Source organism: Achroia grisella, unplaced genomic scaffold (assembly GCF_030625045.1).
Source record: "Achroia grisella isolate CSIRO2021 unplaced genomic scaffold, CSIRO_AGI_Agris_v1 utg546, whole genome shotgun sequence".
Taxonomy (NCBI): Eukaryota; Metazoa; Arthropoda; class Insecta; order Lepidoptera; family Pyralidae; genus Achroia; species Achroia grisella.
Window position 1 is genome coordinate 200,206 of NW_026712931.1, and position 24,253 is coordinate 224,458.

Here is a 24,253-nt window from a genome sequence, read left to right on the forward strand (position 1 = left end):
GAAAGACAGACATAACATCGATGATAAGATACAATTTAATGAGACGGTATAAAACATTATATAAATAAATAAATTTTTCGACTTATACAAAAATGTTAGTATTTTATATTTATCTATATAGAACTAACTATATAAAATAATATTATTTAAACGCATTATTCCAGGGAAATTATGTAGGCAACGTATTTAGATATTATTTTATTACAAATAACATTACGCACCCAGTATCTAGTATAATTATTTCTTCTCCGTCAAATAGACAGATATTTTAATTGACCGTTGCGACGCAGAAGTTAAATGAAATTTGATAAGTCTACAATATGTGTCAGTGATTTAATTAAATGGATACTTACACTTTCTTCTCAAAGTTGAATATGAACTTAATTAAAAATGATATCTACATTTTGTTAGGAAAAAAATATTGTTCGAATTATAAAGCTTTTTTTATTGGAATGGTAAAAAGCCGAGAGTCTATGTGATCCTAATTGGTTACCTTCGTGTACGTACATTACGAGTGATGGAAAGATAATCATGGAAACAACTTTATCCAAAGTCGTTTCAAAGTCTGGCTCAGTGTATTATTATTACGGCCCCAGTGGTCTAGCGGTTTAACACACCGCCTTACTTCTGATGGTCGCGGATTCGATTCCTCGCACGGTATATGTATTTACGAAATATATAGTATACATTTATGTGATATTATATATATTTGGTTTTGTTTTATGCAAAATGTAACGTACGGTTTCCATTGAGTTTTACAACTGAACTTGATATCATATAGACTTTATGATAAATGAATAATTGTAATAATATACTTTGTAAAACATGTTCTCTGTCAGGTTGAGCCTGATAAATTATTTTAGAAATCTATCAAATAAAAATGAATCTAAGAATGTTTTCTTAAAGGAAAAAAAACAGACCATAAATAAAGAAAATGAACGAGGCAAAGCGTTTGTTATAGACTCGTGCACCTGAGACTCATTAAAACACAATAGGTGCCTTTTATAAATTGCATACGCACTTTGTAGATAGATGTAATATAATTATCGCAGATGATTTTAATAAATGATGATGTATTAACATTATCATTTATCTAAGAATGAAATACAATATTAAATGTACCTACTATTAAATACTAATAAATGTGTTAATAGTTTTAATCACAGTGCGATCCACGTTGAAGGTCCATAATATGGTCTCTAATTGTGGCGTTAATCGTTACTACATATCTTAATAATATTATAAACGCGAAACTTTATAAGTATTGATGTTTGTTACTCTGTCACGTTAAAACTATTGAACGGATTTTGATGAAACTTTACAGTAACATAGCTGAATAACACATACGTTGTATTTTTTTTTAATTTATATATTGAAATGTAACGCGAGTGAAACCGCGGGTACAGCTAGTATAAGCTGTACGACATTACGTTGTTGGCATCCGTTGCCATTCCGAAGGATTAAGGTGTCATAACCTTTATATTGTAATTTTAATGCCTAATCATAGCCTACAACTGAAATGCAGCTTTCTGTGAAATACGCTTCTTAGCGGCTGAAAAGTAAAACTGAGATACCCACCCAGACGACTTTTTACCTATCTTACGTCTGACATTATGTATTTTATTGAACAGAATCATTAATTTATATAAATTCACGACTTATAATATAATTCTATCCCTGTACAATTCACACAGCTCTAGTCCCAAGATAAGCAGAGCTTGTGTTGCGGCACACACGACCGGACAATTGAAAAAATACTTAAATATATTTTTCTGTAAACACATCCATATATACATATGATCTTATCTATGCATATTATACATAGGAAATAACCAGACTTATACTTATACTCATATTCAGGCATAGAAATTTTACAAACTTTTTTTAAACTTTGGACAAGGAATCGAAACCGCATCGGGAAGTAAACCGGAGTGCTAAAAATTTAAACCATCGAGGTCTACATGCACGAGTTAACACGAGAACTAGCCGTATTTCATATAAATCCTGTAACTTCCTAATATATGCTTAGTCCACTACGTAACCTAATACTACTCTCTCGCTCTGGATCCATTAAATGAAGTGGGCATGTCCGAGATATTTAACAATGTTTGAAGTTGTTACGAGCTTTTACGTGAATATTCCGGAAGCATGATAAACTGACACTTTACAAAGTAAACTTAGAACTAAATGACCAGACATCCTTTTCTATATAACCACAACTACCTATTTAGTATTAAAAAAAAAAGAAAATGAGAGCGTAGTTTACTTTGGAAATTCAGAGATAGGCGCATTCACATATTATATATGTAAACTTTATTGTAAACTTTGGTACTTTGTCATAGTGAAATTGATGACGTTTCTATATAATAATGAATCTATTGATGGAGTATTAAGTATATTGTGACAAGGACACTTTAGAACAGATTGCTAATCAGTTTTAAATGTGTATGTAACGCAATATCCAAGTTTCAATTGGTTTATAGATTCAAATTGATTTCTTTAGAATCGATATAGTTTATTACAATATTAATTGATACATGATTTCACATTAATTGACAAATAAAGTCTTTTTTAAATTTAGAACTTACCAATTTTCAAAATATTAACGATATTATAATAATATTTTTTCATTACTTACTTACACACTATTTTTTTAGATAAGTAATTATAGGAAAGAAGTAAACATAGATCTACTGGCGATTATTGTTTACTATTTTAAAATAAAAGGTAGCCTATACCAGGCTCATGATACAATCGATCTTCATGTCAAATATGAAAAACAAACAGACACATAGAGAGATACGTTCTAATATTAGTACAGATTCAAGTGTCTGGACAAATTAAAAATGCATGTAAAATCCCACAATATAATAGGTAGGCGGGTGAGAGTGGACAAGTCTGCGGGGGGTGGCCACCCGTAGCTTATAATGGACTATCGTGAGGCTTTCGCTTCAGCACTTTTAATACTAAATGGGTTAAACAAGCAATTTTCTTTATAAAAAAAAACGTTGAGGAGTTTGATTTTGATTTCTACAATACAAGAGAAAGAAAAAGCTATATAGGCTACGATAAACTATAGGTGTAGCAAAACCTGAACAGTGCGGCGGTGGCCCATTTATATATTCAGTAGTTAATAATCTTGTTGCTTTCTATCTGTTATTGTTGTTGTTACGTTCACACAACGCTATTACATCCTGAATTAAGCTGAGGATATATTGTAGGTACATAGAAAATACAAACCATTATTTTTTATTTCTTAATTTGGCAGCTAATACATTATTGTAACGTTTAGTTAATAATCGTATTAAAATAATAAAATCATATGCTCTTAAAATACTACGAAGATGGATAGACTGTGTGACAGATGATATGCATAAAGGGAGAGAAAGATCAAATATGATAAGGACATAAAAGCAAGCAATCTCTTAAACAACTTCGTTCTTCTAATTACATACGAGTTATGATATATTAGTTATGATATATGATATTATTATTATAGAATTTACCACTAATATTTAAACTAGGACCAGATTTTATTATAGATACTAGATTTTTCTAGCAACCCCGGCAAATTGGTTGCAGATGTCTACCCGGTAGACAATACAATAGCCTGTTGTCTCGCTGTCAAGCGATAATTCAAGTGAATGAAAAGGAAATATATTTCAGGGCAAAATAAACATAACCCACATGTCGTTTACTCGGAAAATTGCACCAAATCCTTTTCTATGCCCAAGCGGAGGGCGTGCGTTGTCCATGCCTCGTTCACTACACTCAGCGCCGGACTCGCTCATTCGCTTCTATCTTAGCTTAATATTATGAACACGAAATTTTGTGAGTATGGCTGGGTACGCAATAACTACTGAACGGATTTTAATCAAACTTTACAGTAATATGATTTTGTAATTTACACTGGACTAATGTCCCGAATTTCGCCGGTACAGCACAGCTAGTATGTTATAAAAATGTATTGTTATTCACTAGTATCTAAGGGAATCTAAAATAATTTGTCAGATTTGAATTAATATTTAATCGTAATAATACAAGTGGCTTAGCAAAAAAATCTCTAAAGTATTTGAAAGATCGATAGATCAAAAAGGGATATTATATGTGTTTTTAGAATTGCACTATAAACTGCTAATGTGCTGCCGTGACCACAGAGATAATTTAAATTTACATTTTATTATAATTTTATATGTATATTAGGTATTTGTATTATAGGCCATTTATTGAATTAAATAAATAAAATAATGTAATAAAAATCAACTGGAGATGGATGTTTCGTTGGAATTTAATAGTAATCGCTGATTAAAATCTATATAATCAATTATATTGCTGACAGTGACAGTTACGTAGTTTATCGAGTGACAGTCATGACAATTATATTACATTTATATAATAATTGTTGATGTACATACGTAATAATGGAATATTATGCCTAATTAATACTAACGGAAATTGTTAAAATTATTTCATTTATCAAGTTGAATAGGTACGAGTAGATATCAATTTAGTACCTATTTACTTACAAATATTATGATTATAATGTCAGTTTGTGAATAAAAAACTCAATTAGATGGTTACGATATTAAAACTTAAATTGTCACTTCTCTGAGTACACCAGTCTTACTTAAGCGTTACTTAATCCGGCACTGACTTTGCCCCACTTAACTTGAAAGCATAGTACGGCTATTTATAGTTCCGCACTAAAAGAAAGGTTAAGTTTTGACTCGTTCATTTCACTGCGTGCCTATTTTTTATTTAACGAATGCATTTTTATTTACTTAATTAAAACTTTGCATTTATATCACAACTAACAAATAATTATTCATAATTATATGTACCTTTATAAACTATTATTATATTTTGGAAGTTTACTAAACATTATAAACCTAATTATATGAAAAGGGATTGTATTCTCTTAACTATAATATCTAGTGAAGCTTTCGAGCGAAATCAGAATGGAGAGCTATTAGAATCCGTATGTAATAGGAGATTTAATACGAACTATTTCGAAACTATACTGAAAACGTAATTCTATACCAGCGTACATTAAATTATAATAGATATTAGTAATCTATTAAATGTAGTGTCTATTTCAAATACACTGCAGACAATGAAAAATAATAACTTAAAAAATACTAAATATATTATCGTATCGTATACTTTTTTCCAACAAATTAAATAATTTATTATCTAATGTTATTAGTAAGAATAAAATAAAAATAGTTCAAACGCAGCATAACATGTACTCAGAGATCTGTCTACTACAGGGCCCTCAACCCTCAGCCGCCAAATGAAGGATTACCCTGGAAGGACTGCAAGAGCCCAAATCCCTTTACCTCGGTTTATAGGTATACAAATTTTATATGATTACGATATTTTTAGCAATGAAATTTATTTACTTAGGTACTTAAATAATAAATGAGTAAAATATTAAGTATTGTAAACGAGTATCATTATATAAAAAACTAGCGGTTCGCCCCAGTTTCGCACAAGTATTTGGCAAAAATTACTAAAATTGTAAAAGTACAAAGAATGTAGCCTAGTTTGTACCGTTGTAACTATTCAACATGTAAAAGTAATTATACCGACATAATTGTAATAATTAGAACATGGCATCGTAGACGTATTGTGGATAATGATGTCCTATATAAAACTGTCAATTAGCTTTATTGTCAACCGTTTTCGCAGGGTACGAGATATAAGAATGTTTTGATATTTTTTTCACATATTAAGTTTCTTACGGATCCCTAACGTTTTATTAAAATTTTTGATTGCTTATATGCATCGTCGTCTAAATTCTAATGGTATGCCTAAGAATTTTTCAAATGAGTCCAGTAGTTTTGGAGTCCAGTATTAGTCCAGTATTTTAAATGCAAACAAACAATTAAATCCCCTTATTATATTAGTATAGATATAGATAATCAGCTTTACATTGTAGGCAGTAGACCTTTTATAGAGATTTTGTTTATGTAACTGGATTAAGAACTAAGTTGACGACCCTTTATGTAGAAAGTGTATATAAATTTTGTTACTAAGTCCATGCAGTGATGGTAGGGTCAATAACGGGCCACTGTCCTTTGAACAAACACTTCTACACAATAGGTATTACATATATAGTCCTCTCTTTATTGAGGCTGCTTTGAAGCCGAAGAAATGAAAGGTCACGTAATCCTGGAATGCGTGGCAGTGGCCACACAACATACACAAATAGTTGGAACGGTGAAGTCGTTCCGTGAAGCCTTTGAAAACATCAGTTGACCTCTGGAAGGGCTTGGCTGGCCACTCTAGTAGTCTCGGCTCTATATGCAAACGGCCCAAAAGAGAGGCTAAATGCGAAAATGAATCCAACATACGTTAGGTGACTATACAGTAACCTTAGTATTCACATGTATGTACATACTTATATTAAAAAGTAATGTAATAGTTGTTGGTGAACCTAATAAATAAATAAAAGTGTTGCCTACATAGAAAGCACCACATCCTCATGCCATCATCATATGGAATTATCCTCACTCTTGAGGAATAACTGAGCTAATTCTAAAACAAAGCTACGTTTATATCATAGATAACAATTGGTTTATATTTAGATAAACAAAATATGGACACAGATTTATAAAATTTGCTGAAAATGGTACAGTAAATATTTTGTCGTTAAAATCGTACCCGCGGAATGATTTTAACTGCAAAATATTTTATGGATCATATTTTTTCTAATTAAGAAAAAATCATAATTGTTGGAGACTTACAATTAGATTCATAAGAATTTAATTATTTCACCATGTCAGACGCAGAGAAATAACACTTAGTGAACAACTTCATGAACTGTTTTATGATATATTAGTATAAGTTAATTATACTAATATATCAAAATAGTTCATGAGTGATTCACTTATCATCTATGAACATGAAAATATACTGAAATTATATAACATCCAAAAATGCACCCCAGGTAATTCTATTAAATCTCGTACTTATTTGAAACAACATGAAAAGGTTAAAACGAAGTTTTATGTTAGTATCTAACTGCGGTAACGACTAGCCAACGTATTTCGTTTTATATACCTAAAAGTAATCGTCGATAAAATGCTCGGGATAGGGATGATAAATATTCATCGATTTTAAATACTCGATAAAATCGACACATGGATGTCAAGAATTCGATAACAGTGACACAAATAACACAAGAACTCTGATAAGTCGAGGAGTTATTCTTTGTTCATTACACGGTACCCTAATGAAGCACCAGCGTGAAAGCGGAGACAGTCCGGGGGACACCAACAAGCTCCGAATGGACCAGAGCGCCACTTATCCTTAGGACGACGGCGAAGTTAGTCATAAAATTATATTTTGTAACGAATCAGCTAATAAACAAATTTGTATTATTGGAGCTATAAGACCTCTAGTACTATACATTTTTATTTAACTTACTAAAACCACTATGATATTCTCAGATTGTTAATTCTCATTCGATATTTATATTAATTAGGTATATCTATATAGTCGTCAAAGACAATATCGATATTTTTGTACAATAATATTGGTCATCCCTAAAACAGGGGCAAACGAATAGGTACTTAATAAGAGGCATTTGTTTTTATTGAAAAACAGTAATCGCAGCCTGTACTAAGTGGTATTCGGTTGAAACAATTAATTGGATTGATCGAAAGCTATCAAGTACAAATAGGGATAGGTATTTACTGGTCCATTCCTCTGCATCTCAAATGTAATATCTATATTGGTATAATATAGATACTTATAATATTAACAATAAAAACTTAGGACAATTCACCCAACGCTGTCTAGTCGCAAAACTTAGCGAGGCTTGTATGATGGATAAGTACAAACAACTCGTACAAATACTTACATACATTTTTCATCTATGTACCTATATAAGATGATAACCCCATTATTAGTACCTTGTCAGTTTTACCTCAACGTGGTTTCCCCCAGGAAACCATCATGGTGAATTTTATCATAATGGGCTAGCTCTTATGCTCATCCTATCGTGCTCCACTGGTGCTCCGCAGGCGTAGACTGTCAGCGCAGGTGGGTGCATTATTTCATTATCATCCATAAAAAAATCCATAGAAGTAATCAGACCAACATAAACAATTTAATTATTAATACAAGTATTTGTATCATGCGAGAATGGAACCTGAGATTATTGGAAGCAAGGCAGTATGAAAACTGCTAAAACCTAAAACCCGTCGAATTAGGTACTCGTTCTAAATACAAATAACATAAACAAATCATTGATTATTAGATTCGAGTAACCTTAATTGTGGTGTGTAAATTACAATGTTAAAATATTAATAGCACATCTAAAAAAATGGAATTTATTACAAAACAAACGATCACTACGGAGTTTATAACGGAACGTGACTTGTTTAATGTGAGCATAAAAGATCAGAGGATGCCAAACGCTGTAAAAAGGAACTTGGGCAGTAGTACATCTCATCTAGTACATCTCTAAATATTTCAAGATGTATAAACAAACTAAAGTACGTAAATGTGGCATCTACCTAGGTTTATTTGAAACACTATAATCTTGTAGGTATAAATAAATAGATATTGATAAATTTAAGAGGATAGATACTATTTGTTTCTTACCTCATGACGTCATTTTCATTATATAGGTATAAGGAACAGTCTTGAAGGCGTAGTGACTGGCAGATACTAGTAAGAACATATAAAGTTTTATATCTACATACATACGTACTCATTATACGATTAATAAAATCTAGACTTTCAAATTTTATTTACCATATATTCATTTATGATTATATTTCTACCATAAACTGTAGGTTCAGATTATAATTTATTTTATGTTATTATTAAATTAGATATATTTTTTTAGTAAATCCATACATAATATACATAGTAAACACCCAGACCGCCAGAAACAATCTAATTCATAAATTAATTTGTAGCGTGTAAGGAATCGAACCCGCGACCATCGGAAGTAATACAATGTGCTAAACCACTAGACCACCGTGGCTGTTAGTAGTAAATCGTTTACAATTGGAACTACTGTTATTGTTTCTTTAGCTTGCTCGCAATATGGGTATCATGTAGTCGTAGAATATTATGACGATACGAATTCAGTCCGTGTTCCCGTTACAGGACGCAATATATCATATAGACCTTGAGTACATAGCCGACTTCTGTCGTGAATACATTACATTTTATTAATTTCACTTCTAAATATTGCAAGGAAGCATTAATGATAATTAAATAAAAATAATGCTGATTTACATATGCATTAAATTGTTAACCTGTTTTCTTACAGTAGAAATAGCCATCACTTGCTATTTCGTCTGCTTTTTGAGATAAATGATATCCTATATTCAAAGAATCATTAATATCCCTTCAAAAACTAGTAAAAGGCGAAAAAGACAGCTTTTTTTCTTGTTAATATATGTTAGCCTCAACTTAATTTTTTGAGATAAAAAATAGTGTTAATAGTGCTACATTACATTAATTTCATTTCTTAATATTTCAAGGAAACAAATAAAAATAATATTATATCTAGTTCTTAAAGTATAAATTACTAGCTGTCACTTGAATTTCGACTGTTTTTTTAATGGTAACCTATAACACAATACCTTTACGTCATAAATCCGTTCAGTCGTTTAGTCGTAAAGCAATAATAGACTCAAATCATGCAGGATCACTTCATTAGCATGGATTTAATCATAAATTAATATATCAATAATCGTATAATATATACAGTTACATTACATACGTATCTACAAGTACTCAAGCTCAACATAGCTGTATATTATGTTAATGGAGTAGGTAGGGGATAATCCGGATTATCGTGAAAACGTAAAACACAGAATGCGCGAATTTTTACTTACATAATACGTTGATATTTTTTATTCGTAAAATAACATTTAAAATACGTACATTATGTTCCCGATATATGTTAACTTGAATTAAGTATCTAAGGATGAAAGTTATAAATAAAAGAGTTTGTTTGAATAATCAATTTATTTGTTTACAATAAAATTAATGTATATACTTATTATCTGCATCTAAAGTCAACTAAAGGCTCTGTTTGCTCACCTCGATTGGTATACTATAATGACCTAGTCATTCTGGTATTAACATAAAAACATAGGACAGTAATAATAATAAATTGAATTAAAATCGACAATTAATAAAAATAAAGATAATAATTATAAGAGTATGCGCGGCACATACACCTCTCCTATTATTGTATAAGAAATAATCTACCAAGTGGCCTATAATTACACAGTAATGAATTGCTCCAAAATCATTCAAACTTTTTTTAATGAACTCTATTTCAAATATATGTAGGTAAAGACTATTAATTAAAAAATTAAATAGAGTAACACTATAAACTTATATTTATAAATGTGCAAATTACAAAAAGTACTATTAAATAATAGTAATCCATATTTATGTGTTATGCGTTAAATCTCATTTATTCAATATTCAGCTTTTAATGGTATTACCGCACGTATATTCCATAGACACATAGTTTATTTACAATTCTACATTTATTCACTATAACAATAGTTAGAATGGATAGTATAAAAGAATATAGATACTGAAATCAAAAATACTCTCGATTTAATTTCAGTTCCATTAAAAAAAATATTATGCAAACAAAACTAAACAGTACTGTAATTAAAATGGAAAAAAAGTATATGTAGTGAGAGTAACAAATACATTATAACACAAACAGATGCTGGTATATGTCACAACAAACAGGATTTTACATATATATATACCCTATAGGCCACTTGTTATGAAAAAAATATAGAAAATGGATCAAAAATACGATTGAGCAGTATATAATAAATAATTAAAAAACTACTTAACAAGTAATCAAATAAAAATAATTTTATCTACGTAACTACCACAATTTAACGCACCTATTGCCCAAATATAGATGGCAATTAATGGCGCGCTTGTCGCCACAGATAGCAAATATTTGCCTAGGCAAAAATGTAGCGATCACTTTAAATACGTTTCATCTCCTGGCCCTTAAATATGTAAAGCCGTTGCTAATTATCACTTCAAACAATTTAATATTAACACTTGTGGTAATGTGTGAATGATTTAACGGTTGCAGTTACGAAGAATTCAAAATAGTTTGAAACTACATCTGTCAAATTAACTACGTGAGGTAATAAGTACTACCTACGTATTAACAAAAAAAATTCGTTAAAGCCAAAAGGCTTAGTAAAATCTTATGAGAATCTATCAAATTGAACGGTACTATACGTACTTCTGATTAGAAATAAACAATGGCTCTTAAAATTAAAAAATATTTTGACACCTACTAGCAAGAATATTTCAATGAACTTTCCTCGATTTGAAAATAATTATCAATTCTTAGGGTTTATGTTGGAATTTTGGTATGCTTTTTTATTATAATATTAACAAACTTTAATAAAAAAGAATAAAATCTTATGGAATCGTAAAAATGTACTATATAAAGTTATAAGATGAACTTATGTATATAAAACTGTTTCAATAGTAGTCAGTTATCCTATTGCTATACTTGGTATACAAATGACAGAAAGGCAAGATAAAATAAACAGATACGCTCTTTCGCATTTATAATGAATAAACTAAATTCACAATACAATAATTACAAAAGATCCGAAAAGACAAAATACGTTACGTGTGGATCACAAGTAAATTACGTCACACATTCATGTTTTTTAACCTCTCTAACCAATAGATACGTCTCACAATATATCGAAATATATTATTAATAATATACTGAACTATACTGCATATGAATCACAATAGGATTTGCTTTGTACGCCTGATCAATGATAATATACCCACTAATTGTATATTATTACGGTCTAATATACGAAACTTTTTTTAACTGGGTATGTTTATACAAAGCACGCCCTATTTTTCTAAATACTTTAATATTAATATTATACCTCTCTAGACAATTCCACATTAGGTGGATCGATATAGTTATGTATGCGATTATTGGTTGAAAGGTTGTTATTGCACTCAAACAAAAACTAATTATGACATAGGAATAAATGAAATAAAGGTTAATGTTTATTACATATTTACCTATAATAACAGAATTCATATATTGTAGATCGTTTACACGAATTACACTGGGTTCCTCTTTATTGTCTTGGATGCCTAGAAGAAATTCCTCTATATGATAGGCTCGCTTACTTTTTATTTTTATTTATTAGTTTTTTCCTATAATTTATGTAAAGTACAGTTTTTAAAATATGAACTGAAAATTACATTGCGATTTTTAGGCATAATCGACCTATACGAATGGGAATACAAACCATTTTTATATATTATAATAATAATAATACAATACAATAAAATGCGAATACAGGGTCTAAAAGTGACAAACAAATCGATAACGGCACAATCGCTGTCGCACTGATGTGTAGTAAGACATAGATACATCATCTTCCTAATTCTTCATTTCATCTTCGTCTTTCTCATATAAACGCTAATGCAGTTGGACTATGAGATGTTAAATTTCGACATCAAATGTCCTACCATTCACAATTCATAACCAGAAACCATCAGTAGAATGGTAGATCATCGATAATATTGTACAGTAAAATAATAAATGATAAGAGAGTCCATTCCCTGTTCTAGTGTAGGTATTTGTAGATATTAATAATATAATATAAATATTTTTTTCTAACTCGATGACCAATTTATTTATTAAAACTTTAATACACAATTGAGGTGCACATTTCGGACTTAACAGCTTGAGGCATTTTCTCCCAGTCAACCGTAGGGCGAACAGATCTTCATGTGAGCGGTCCATTTTTTAAATTACCAGGTAAAATAAACTATTAATCTGATTAAATATACATTAATATGAAAATTCTAAATTTATGTTCCGTATTCAACTATTTCTAACATACTCATGAAATTGAAACTAGTTTCATGAGTATTCTCCTATGACTAACCCAGCATATATAATAAAGATGATTATAAATGAAAAAATATATATTCAGAGTCGCAAATACATTCAAATGATACAGCATAATGTCCGATCAATATAAGAAATTCGATTCTCACTTTAACGTCTTTTAAAAAGAATTTATAACAATATAAGATAAAATAATAAGAAATAGTATCGACAGTTCTCGTGTTTCGGCTACATCTCGACTTTTCGAGAAATAATCCATATATATTCCAAATAGATATTTAGATACAGAGAGATAAATTCTCAGATTATATCTCAAATAAACACAGATGTTAAAAAAAGTTACAAGTGACACTTATTATTTACGGGACGTGGAGTATTGGCTTCTGTTTTTATTAGAAATACCTACTACATATATGTTATACAAAAAAGACCAATTTTATAATCCTATAATTTATATAAATAGATATAAACTTATTGCAACAAAAATAAGCGATTATGGTATCGGTATAATGATTTGTACGAGTTATATTGGTAACGTAACTAATTTCGAATATTTTAGTTAAACAAAGTTCTTTCACTCTTCGTATCGTTAAGCGCCGATTATTACTCTCACTGCTCATTGTATTCTCGTTGATAATTGATGCTTCTTTTACATATAATCTTAAAATAAAAGAAAAATCGTCATCTATTAATGTATATTACATGCAGCAGTATATAAAATGAATTGTGCTTACAGTCGCTTCACCATACGAAAGATTAAAAAAATATATATGTAACAGAAAACCTGACACATGATTCTGTAAAACAGATGCAATGAATGAAACCGAATAAACATTTGATAGTTGCAAATAGAAATGCGAGTTGTAAGGTCCGCAACTGCAACAGTCAACGGTAAAGCCAATAACATACACATTGTGCTTTAAAAAAACAAACCTGTGTCTAAAATAGAAGAGAAACTAGTCTAAAGGACCTGTGACATACTGGTATTGAATTTTACATCTTATTAGCTGGGTGCATGATTTAATACATCTTCAAGAATAAAGAACTAATATGAGAAATTTCTAGAATGATTAAATAGATATGTCAGAGCAATCAACGAGTAGTACAAGTATGTTATACACATGTTAGTTTATTTATTCAATAACATTCCGATTATTGAAGACATTCAAATGTTTTCACTATGTTCCAAAAGAAGTTCGTCACAAAAATCATCCAGCATTTAAATAGTATATACCTGTAAGTTTCAATGAATTTCATCCATAGTGACGTCACATTCCTTTAAAAAATTATGAGCAGTACAGTCCCTAGGAGCTAGCATTTGAATTACACCTCTGATCGATATAAATCATAATTAAATACATGAGTATAGAGTATAGGTATAGTAAAATATTTTAACCCAAAAATTTAACTTACCACTAACAAGCTCATAATGCCTGTACAACTAAATATTTAGACAGAACAAGTAGAAGACTAGGAAAGGAAGAACTCTCATATAGCGGCTCGTGTATCTGGAGGAGTAGGGCTCATTATTTTAGTCATACTAAAAGTCTACCAAAACGCACGAGGCCAGCTCGAATTTTGCGAATTCCCAGACATTTACAAACCCTAATCTGTTCAATTTAAAACCTTATAGACATGAAAAAAGAACACAAGGCTATAAAATCAGAAAATATACAAATGGTTATACTAGTTACGATGATTATTTCAATAAATTAAACACTGGGGTGAGTAGCCAGACTCTTGCCCATGTTTTTTTTAATAAAGACAAGGTACCGCACCCAGCTAATAGAACGTTGCAAAAACTTGACACTTGAATAAAGTGACTATTACTTTTACACCATTTTAAATCAATGTTCCATTTAAAATTGAGATAACATTTCGATAAAAGTACGTTATATGGTATAAATTATGATCTGAGTTAAATCATTTTGTCTGGTATAAGAAAACGAAGAGACACCATAAAAATATAGGCACAGATTTAAAACGATGTAATGTACTTTATCACTGTACCTCGCTTACGTATTTATTATCGATAATATGAATATACAGGAATATAAACATTTAATTAATCAAACTAAAATGAAGTATATATGTACCTATAAATATTGAGGCCCTCTCTAATGAGAATCGCAAAGTCGTATGTATGCAATGTGTATAATATCGAGACATTTGCAGTGGTCCCAACAAAAATAAATACTATTGTTTCCAAATCTGTCTTTCAACCATATCCATTTCCGTACCTTTAATACACTCCTAGGGGTTGAGGCGGTATGTTTTCTTACTCCACTGATCTCTTCACTCTTCTCATATTTTCTCTCTGTCATACACCTCACATTCAACACAGTGCTTTCTTAATATTTTAGGTCAATCTTTTCCTTTATTTTTATCACTTATCTGACATTGTAAACAATTTGTCATCGTTCATAAATCATCCACAACACAACAAAGATAGACAGGTGATTTTCAATATAATTTCATATATTTATTGAAACTAAATAAACTAATTTATTTCAATAAAAAAAATTTTTACATATAAAATAATAGTGACGAAGAAATAAACATTTTGTAAGTTAGTTTCACGTGAAAACAGATAGAGGAATTAGTATTAAATATTCATAGAACACGCTGTATTGGGTAATATGTTAAAGAAAGTTAAGAAAAATATCCCTAAAAAGCAGTGACTTGTGAATATTTTTTTAATATTATTTTATTACTTAATAAATAATGGATGGCGGAGTAGATATGTCAACTTTAGGGCTGTCATTTAATAATAAACAACAGATAGCGTATACGAAAGTATTAGCAAAGTCAAGGGCGAAAGTATTATTTAAATATATAACTATACTGAGATAACTCACACAGAGCCATTTAGCCACAAACTAAGCAGAGTTTCTACTATGAGTACAACTTATAGACGGATATATTTGAATAATTTTTAAAATACATTCATAATATATGTAGAAAAACAACCAGGCTGATACAAACAATCAGACTCAGGAATAGTGAGGTGGGAAATTCCTAGATTGTGCCACTAGGCTCTTCATCATTTCACTCATCAAAATCATTCCACAATAGGCCTCGCTCATAAATCATAGGGTCAAACATCATCCTTATCAGTTGCCTCCGCACAATAAAATTAAGTTGGTCGCTCTATTTGGATGGGGATACCACTCGAGAATCATGTTTTATATAAAACAAAGATAGTATTATATTTTATTGCAATCACAACTGCGATTCTGAGTATGGAGGGCCTCTTAAACAGTTAGCCTCTCTCTCACACGTATGTGTACCGCCGGTGTCTAGTTGGTGACCGCGCTGGCCTGCTTATGCCGTCGGTGATCGTAATTGACCAGCCGCTGTCCAACGAGGTACTTGTCATTCTTTATGTGTTCGTATAACTTCCGGAATTGCCGGACCTAAACCAAGAAATATATTGTTATGTTTAATGTACATTATTCATATTGTTAACCGGATCTTAACACGAATAATTTTGTTGTATCTGGCTATTCGTATTTTTTTTTCTAAACTTATATTTAAATTTATAGTTCTTAAATATTACTTTCTTGTATATACTTCAATTCTGTCTTGTCAATAGTTTCCTAATATATATCTCCGTATACCAAGTCTCTTTCTATAGTTTTCCTTTTACCTATACACATATAAAATAAAACTATAACAAATTTTATGGTAAATAAACGAATTTATCTTTTTCGGCATTTCATTTGTTGTTATTGTATTTTTATATAACAACAATTGTTAATACATTTTTCTCAAGTAAAATATATGGTTTCAATTAACGTTGTAGAACAAAATTGTTCGTTAGCATAGGTACTTAGACATCCTTGTAGCTGAGTATACCCATTCTGACCGTGTATGATAAGTAAGGTCGTACCTGGAAGGTGGTGAGCGCTGCGAGGAGCGCTACGAGCAGCAGTGCGGGGTAGACACGACGCGCTAACAGATTCCGCTGCGCCGGTGACGTCACCACCAGCGGCGCCACGCTGTGCGCGAACACGTACGGCACGGCCAGCGCCAGCCCCAGCCAGCACACGATCGGCGCTGCCACCGACCGCAGGATGAACCTGCACGACGTTTATAATTCTTTTAGAAATTAGTTTTTATTGAAACTAGTTGTTCAATTGCTACAACGCGCTATGTTTTTGTTTTTTAGTTACTACATACGCTACACATCCTATGTCGCCGTTGCCTACTCATACATAAACGACATGAACAAAGGAAATCTTTGGAAAGTTTCTATTATTAGTTCATATCCTTCTATTCTTGTCCCTGACTGGTCTAGGTAATGAAGTATGAAAAAAGGCGAGTACAAAATTTTTTGTACGTCGCAGTGCTGCAGGTCCCAATAAAAATATTAAAAAAATACTTTTAAACTGTAGCATTTTATTAAGTATATGTATTTTAGCTGTGTACATATTATTTCCATTACCACAAGTAATTGCAATTCCATTACAATTTTGTGTTGAAGTAAAGTGTATTATTTCTCCTGATGATGGATAAATGTATTTCTGTCTTTCAATTATAATCCCTGATTGGTCTAAGTAGCGAACTCTAAAATATGGCGAGCACAATAGATCGCAATAGTATAGGTTTAGTCGCCTAGAAATAACTCAAACCCCTTAATAAAAAACTCTCTTTTTTAATACTATTACAAAAGAGTGCAATGTGAATTTAAGATGAACTGACTTGAGATCCATCTCACGGATGCCGTCGCGGTACGCCTTCTCGATGGCGCGACGCATCGACCAGTCGGGGCCCATCATGGTGAGCGCGCACACTATTTTAGTGTACAGCACGCCCAGCGCCCAGTCCTGCCACACGAACAGCACCGGCGACTGCTCCAGCGGCACGCGCAGCGGGATGACCAATACCTGTACGTAAATAAATATCATATAATATTAACTGTTCTCACAACTTCTTTTACGCAGAAGACATTTTATTGTTCTAACTCAGAAGGATGATATTCGCTAACGGCTGCACGATACACACGCGTGAACACTAGCTCGAGCAGCTCTAGCTCGAACATGAACGACATAACGCCGGGTAGCACGAGCGTACCAATCTCAGCGCGCGCCATCTGCACCGTTACACACGTGCATCAACTCTAATCAACTCCAACCAAGCAGCATCCCGCACATGACCGGCACGACACCGAGCAGCGTGCCCACAACTCCGCCACACACGTGCGTCAACACTCACTAACTCAAGCAGCATTCCGAACACAACAACGACCAATACGACCGCGGCCAGCGCGGTGCGCACTGTCTAACGCGAACACGGCACCGCCACACACACGCACAGAACACTTACCAGCTCGAGCAGCATCCCGAACATGAGCGGCACGACCCCGAGCAGCGCGAGCGCGGCCAGAGCAGCGCGCGCAGCCCGCCGCGCCCACAGCGCAGCACGCGCCGCCAGCGCCGCCCGCCCGCCGCGCGCCCACCCTGCGGCCAGCCCGCCGCCGCGTCCCAGCGCCCAGCACGCGTACATACCTGCATACACACGCCCGCATTCATTGCCACGATATGTTAGTAGCCAGCCACATTTGCATTTCGTTATATATTGTACTTGGATAATATCAAGCCTGGTTTCAAGTGACTGAACACGCGTGCTTACCTTATATTATACATTTAAATGTATGTTATAAGGTAAGAATAATTATCATATTCAATATAATTATATTGAATATGATAATTATTCTAGTTATAATTGTAAAACTGTCAGTTGTCATAATATTGCAAATAATTTAGAACAATCATTGACCGCAAATATATTACAATTGATCCTCCATTCATACAATCCAGTGGCAAAACATCAGCATATAACTTAAATAACAAAACTGTAGTTAACTATAATAGACACAAGTGAAACGATCGCTTAGAATTTTTTTATTTTATTAAAAATATGTGAAAATTATTTTAAAGAATAAAGCTACGTACACCATGAGGTAACTCACCACAGGCAGCTGTATACAATTCATGCACCCCATCCGATGCCTTGGGTAACCATAAAGCCATAACTTTTCTTCCAATAGCAACAGGTATTACCTAAAAATAAAACCAGAAAGAAATTAAGAGCACAATTTTTATTAATCATGAAATCAGACTACATTTCTGAGTAACATAAGCCCATGTATTTTCTTAAAAGTAGGCTCTATTTGAATTACCGTCACTTGTAACAGATAATTAACTGTTTCCATGAAATAATCAGAATAAAAAATATTCCCCCCAACTACAATAATCCGTTAAAATATATTGAAATCCATACAATAATAGGGCTGTAGTTCTACTCTTAAGAGTACCACCGAATAGAGGGTGGCTATTAAGTTATGAACAAGACGTGCGAGGGTGGGGAAAAAAGGATATAATACGTACGAGCGTCATAGCACTGGCGAGCACGAGAGAGACTGCAACGAGCGCGAGCAGCGCCGCCAGCCGTAATGGGAACCACGCCGCACGCACGTACGGCTCGAACCCGGCAGGTCCATCGCGCCGCATCAGCGCCTGCGTACACCAATAAACGTTTTATAGGAATAGTAGTAATCTTCATTCAAATAAACTCAATATAAGCACTTTTGAATAATCATATTTTTTATTATACCCCTCATTCGGAACGCAGACTCATCACGACATGAATGAGCGATAAAATACATGTCGTTCTAAGTTAACATACAGTAAGTCTCTAGGTATTACACAAGTGAGGAGTGGGGCGTAACAGATACTACACTAATGAAGAACAAGCCTGACCTGGTGAGCGGCACCGAGCTGCAGCGGCGGCGGTGGCTGGTGGCGCGCGTGTCGGCGCGGCGCAGCACTGCGCTCGCCCAGCAGGTACGAACGCAGTCCTAGCGCTCCGGCCGCGGCCGCGCACCACGCCCGCAGCGCTGCCTTCAGCCATGTGCGCGTGTGCGACTGCTCCAGCAGCGCGGGCAAAATCACCTGACGTGCCATATGAACTTTTTAGGCATTGTTTACAAACCTCATGATACACTGTTTATGGAAAAGTGTAAGAAAGTAAAGTGAGTTTATACATAGATTCACATCTCTCTCATGCTATACACGTCATACACATCTATCGCATATGTTGCACAGTAACGTAATAAAACTAATGTAATTAAAAAACCAATAAGTGAAAGGATTTTGTTTAAAAAATATATATCAAGATTGGTATATTAACTAGAAAGATATGACATAGATATATACAAAAAGGAACATTCAGAAAAAATATATTTTCTTAATTTTTTAAGTTAAAAAGTCACCTGTAATAAGAGCAATTCCAAGCTCAACTCATTAACAGGAGCTTCCGTATGAACTGCTACCGCGTATGGCAGGAATCCGGGTAGGACATACTTAATCAATCTGATTGGTAGCCATAACATAAACAGAACAGCAGTGCCGAAAATCATAGCGGACACCACAAGACGACGAATGTGGGACCACACCGATAGATGTATCATTTCCTGAAAATGTTAAATATACATAGTATAACTATGAAATTCTAACTGTAGCTACTACAAATTGGAATAATGATGGGTCTGAGGTTGAAATAGATAAATCATGTGAAGCATAACTCATTTTCCAATGTATAAAAAATCAATAGCCTAAACTAAGTTACTATGTTAAGTATTACACAAAACATGAATGTACAAATTATACAACTTGAAAATAGATGGCTTTTGATTGAAATTTTATTTAATCAAACTATTCTAATGCTGTTGCAGGTGGTCTTTACTACATACTATAAGAAATCCAAAAATAAAAGAAGCAAAAATACCTGCACAGGACTAAAGTCTGGGTCATTCAAGTTCTTCAAGAACCATAGCACTCCTGGCCTTAAAACTTCTCTAAGTAGAAGGATAAATGATGCAAAGTAATAGACATAGACCATCCCAACGAGCCAGTGGATGAACATAAGAGTCCAAGGTGCTGCCTGCAGACTTGCCTCTCTGTCTTTGAGTGTTGCATCAAACATTGAAAGGGAGCATAAGTCTAGCCACCAACCACATACTAGTGGGATTACTCCGATCTACAAAAATAAATAAAATTTATCACCTGAAATATCATAAGTACACAATAAAAAAACTAAGTATAATAATCAAGTAATATTTTGCATTTAAATCATGAAAATTATTGTATATATAAATCATATATTATATAAATCATTTTTTTTATTGTATCTCATCATTTCCTGGAATGTTTCATGGTCTGGAAAATAATTCTGATGAAAGTCAATGAATTGCATAGTTTCACATATATTTATACTCTTGATAATTATGAGAAAAGTATTATTATTAATCCCATATTTTGTTGTCAATTAACGAACTTACTAAATGTTAATGATTTAGTCTGTTTAGTTAATTATGTTTCAAATTAAGAGTATAGGAATGAATTAGAATTGATATTGAGTTTAGATTACAGTGCAGACAAAATTTATTGTGTTTTTTATATTTATCTATATATAGGTACCAAACAGATTATGCACTATTTTTTTTATTATCACTAATATGCTACTATTTCTATTCATTTTTTTTTATCAGATTTTTTGCAGAAATATCTTGAATAATGCAATTTAAATCATCAGTGTCTTAGAGTGGAGTATACTTCAAGGGTAGATAGAGTATTTCAAACTTTTTACAGATATAAGTATTAAAAAAAATTGGAAATCTATCTAACATGTAAAGAGGTCCAGAAACATTATTTTCTTATTAATTTATGTTCCCGATTTTTACTCAATCTAATTAAATATGGTTAAGCAGTTTCTAGGGTCACATTTATTTGCTATTTCACTACTTCAGAAAATATATAATTTTAGCAATGCCACAATGATTTTTATTATTCATTAGGTACTGTTAATGTTTTCTTCAGGAAACAATGTTTTTTATTAGAAATAAAAACAAATATGTATTTTGAGATCTAAAAACTGATATAATTAAGTGTGGATACAAAAAATAATATTTTATGGAACCTCAAAAGATTTTTAATTCTTTGCTATTTCTATATGCAAACTATAAAGTATACATACCAAATGGTAAATATAGATTTAATCATTAAATCAATCTACATGTATAAAATTATCATCAAAACAACCTTGTAACCATCACAAAACCAATAGAAATAATGTACAGTGGATCCCTGGTTATCCGACAAACGTTTTGCAGGGCAATGTCGGACAATCAAATTTGTCGGATTATAGAGGGGGCCTAAGGGGTCCTCTATAGTCCAAATTTTTTTACAAATGAGTACCTTGTAATCTGACAAATTACAGATCAGGTGATAAGATTCTTTATTATATATGCTATATATGTATATATGTATATGCACTCTGAAGTACAAATCTTACTTCATTATGTATATCAACTACTAAAAGATTCATAATGAGGTCTAAAATATCACATTTTTCTTTAATTGTTAGTCTTTTGTGCTTTTGCTTCTGAGCTGATATGTAATACAGGATGAATAAACAATAAACACATGCTATATGTACCGCTATCTTCATCCATCACATGTAAATCAAACTAAGCAATCATAATTAAAACAATACCCTATGCATCCAGTACAACAGTGGTGATGGGTACAAGTTCAAACTTGTTCAAATTTATCCAATCATGCATTAGCGAAGATTGTGAAAAAAAAATAAAAATAATAGACCATGTCAGATTACAAGGGGGCCGGATAAGACAGGGGACAATTAACGCGGGTCCAGTGTATTTCTTTTGAATTTATTAAGGAAAATTAAAAACTAATAATAATTGAAGTATAATTCAGATAGTATTCTATTTCAATTATTATTTTAACATTTATAATTATATATATCTTTAATATTTTATAACGTGTAATTTAATAATGCTTCATGAACTTTTCTTTTACTCTCAATAGATAACTGGTTTTGGTCCTAGTTTGTTTTCGATAGCTTTGTCTACTTACAATATTCTCAATAGATGTGATATAACAAGAAAAATAAATTTTCAATTTAGAATTATCCAAACTTACCTCCACAACAGAGAGTAGAGCCACTTTCACTACAACATAACAGAATCCCAGAGCTTTCTTTAAACCTCTCAATCGGAACAATGAGGCGAATCCATGAAAAACTGCCAAAATAGTACCCACTAACAAATAACCTGCCAGAGCTGTCAGTGGGCCAGCAAAAGGGCCTTCTGCTGTGAACCCAGCTAATGCTGCACCAAATCTTCCAAAGTGGTATGGACAGAAAGCAAACACCACTATAAACAGTGTGTTCAAAGACACAACCCAGAAAACATGTTCTAAAAACACCATAGACCCATCTAAGCCTAACAATCGAGCCCATGTTAGTTCTTCAGCTGCAGCACGGTCCCATTCCATAGGATTCCAATTTGCCTCATCTCCAACCAAAGGGTCTTCCACACCTTCTCCATTCTCATCTCTAGGAGCATCCTCTGCTGCTTCATTCACCCGCTCATTGTTGTTGTTAGGTAAAGGTACAACATTTTCAGGTGGAGGTAAGTTCTCCCTTTCCATCCAGTCTGGGCCACCTCCATGCATGATCTGCTCTCTCAGCCAGACCAGACCGATGAATGAGAACAGAGTGCAAGTCACAACAAAGCAACCAGAGAAAACATCCTTAGCAAGGTTTTCAGCAGACACAATGTCAAATGGCAAAGATATCACTGGTTCTAGAGAACCCGAAAATAGACACCTATAGGTTCTGCAGGCGGTCAGGGGGACGATTCCAAGCCAAGCAAGGGCAACGAGAGTGTAATGCAGCCAGTCCTTAACTGCAGAGGCTACGGATGTTACAAGGCCGCCGACCACGTCCCGGATTGGCAATCTTCGCGGCATATCCGGAGAATAGATCGGCATAAATGAGAAACGATGGCCGCACAATTCGCAAATTTCCTTCCGCGAGTATCGCATCCATTGTACTAGACATTCTTGATGTATCCATTTTATGGAGCCCGTGCAGATGCACGGGTGGAATAAAGGTCGATCAGATGAGGCCTCCGAACGGCAAAACCGGCAAAAGTTTGCATCGGCCGAATCAGAATCCATTATTACAGTTCAATCCAGTTTGACTACTTCCTTAGACGATCTGCAATATTACACCAATTATTTAGAATTATAGTAAGATTTTTAAGAATACAATTATAGCTTATTAAAAACACATTTACCTCAGATAATAAATTAACGTATAACAAATAATTACAAAAGATTTTACAAGATAAATTGAAATTGGTATAATAATTGTATTGTACTTTTGTCTATTTTGTTTGCGAACGACATGAATATGGTAGCCTTGTCAGAAATTATCGATATATCGATATTTCATTTTATAAAT

General features: G+C 32.7%; 1 protein-coding gene across 1 annotated transcript; it reads right to left on the minus strand.

Annotated features, from left to right (window-relative positions):
- Nucleotides 1-15,176: 15,176 nt before the first annotated feature.
- On the minus strand, nt 15,177-24,182 carry LOC131848031 (E3 ubiquitin-protein ligase MARCHF6). The gene is made up of 10 exons (XM_059197782.1): nt 22,927-24,182; nt 20,711-20,962; nt 20,196-20,396; nt 19,684-19,875; nt 19,312-19,440; nt 18,894-18,984; nt 18,248-18,429; nt 17,624-17,808; nt 16,812-17,001; nt 15,177-16,335 (listed from the first exon to the last, which is right to left on the minus strand). The coding sequence occupies exons 1-10, from the start codon at nt 23,965-23,967 to the stop codon at nt 16,219-16,221; spliced, it is 2,580 nt and encodes an 859-aa protein (XP_059053765.1). The 5' UTR covers nt 23,968-24,182; the 3' UTR covers nt 15,177-16,218.
- Between the last annotated feature and the right edge of the window lie 71 nt (nt 24,183-24,253).

Excerpts from the sequence above, each read along its gene's own strand:
- LOC131848031 (XM_059197782.1), bottom strand. The coding sequence starts at position 23,967 with ATGGATTCTGATTCGGCCGATGCAAACTTTTGCCGGTTTTGCCGTTCG. Across the intron at positions 19,876-20,195 it reads TGGAATTGCTCTTATTACAG|GTGATTTTGCCCGCGCTGCT; the intron begins GTGACTTTTTAA and ends ATGGCACGTCAG. Across the intron at positions 17,809-18,247 it reads TCGGGATGCTGCTCGAGCTG|GTATTGGTCATCCCGCTGCG; the intron begins GTAAGTGTTCTG and ends ATTTACGTACAG.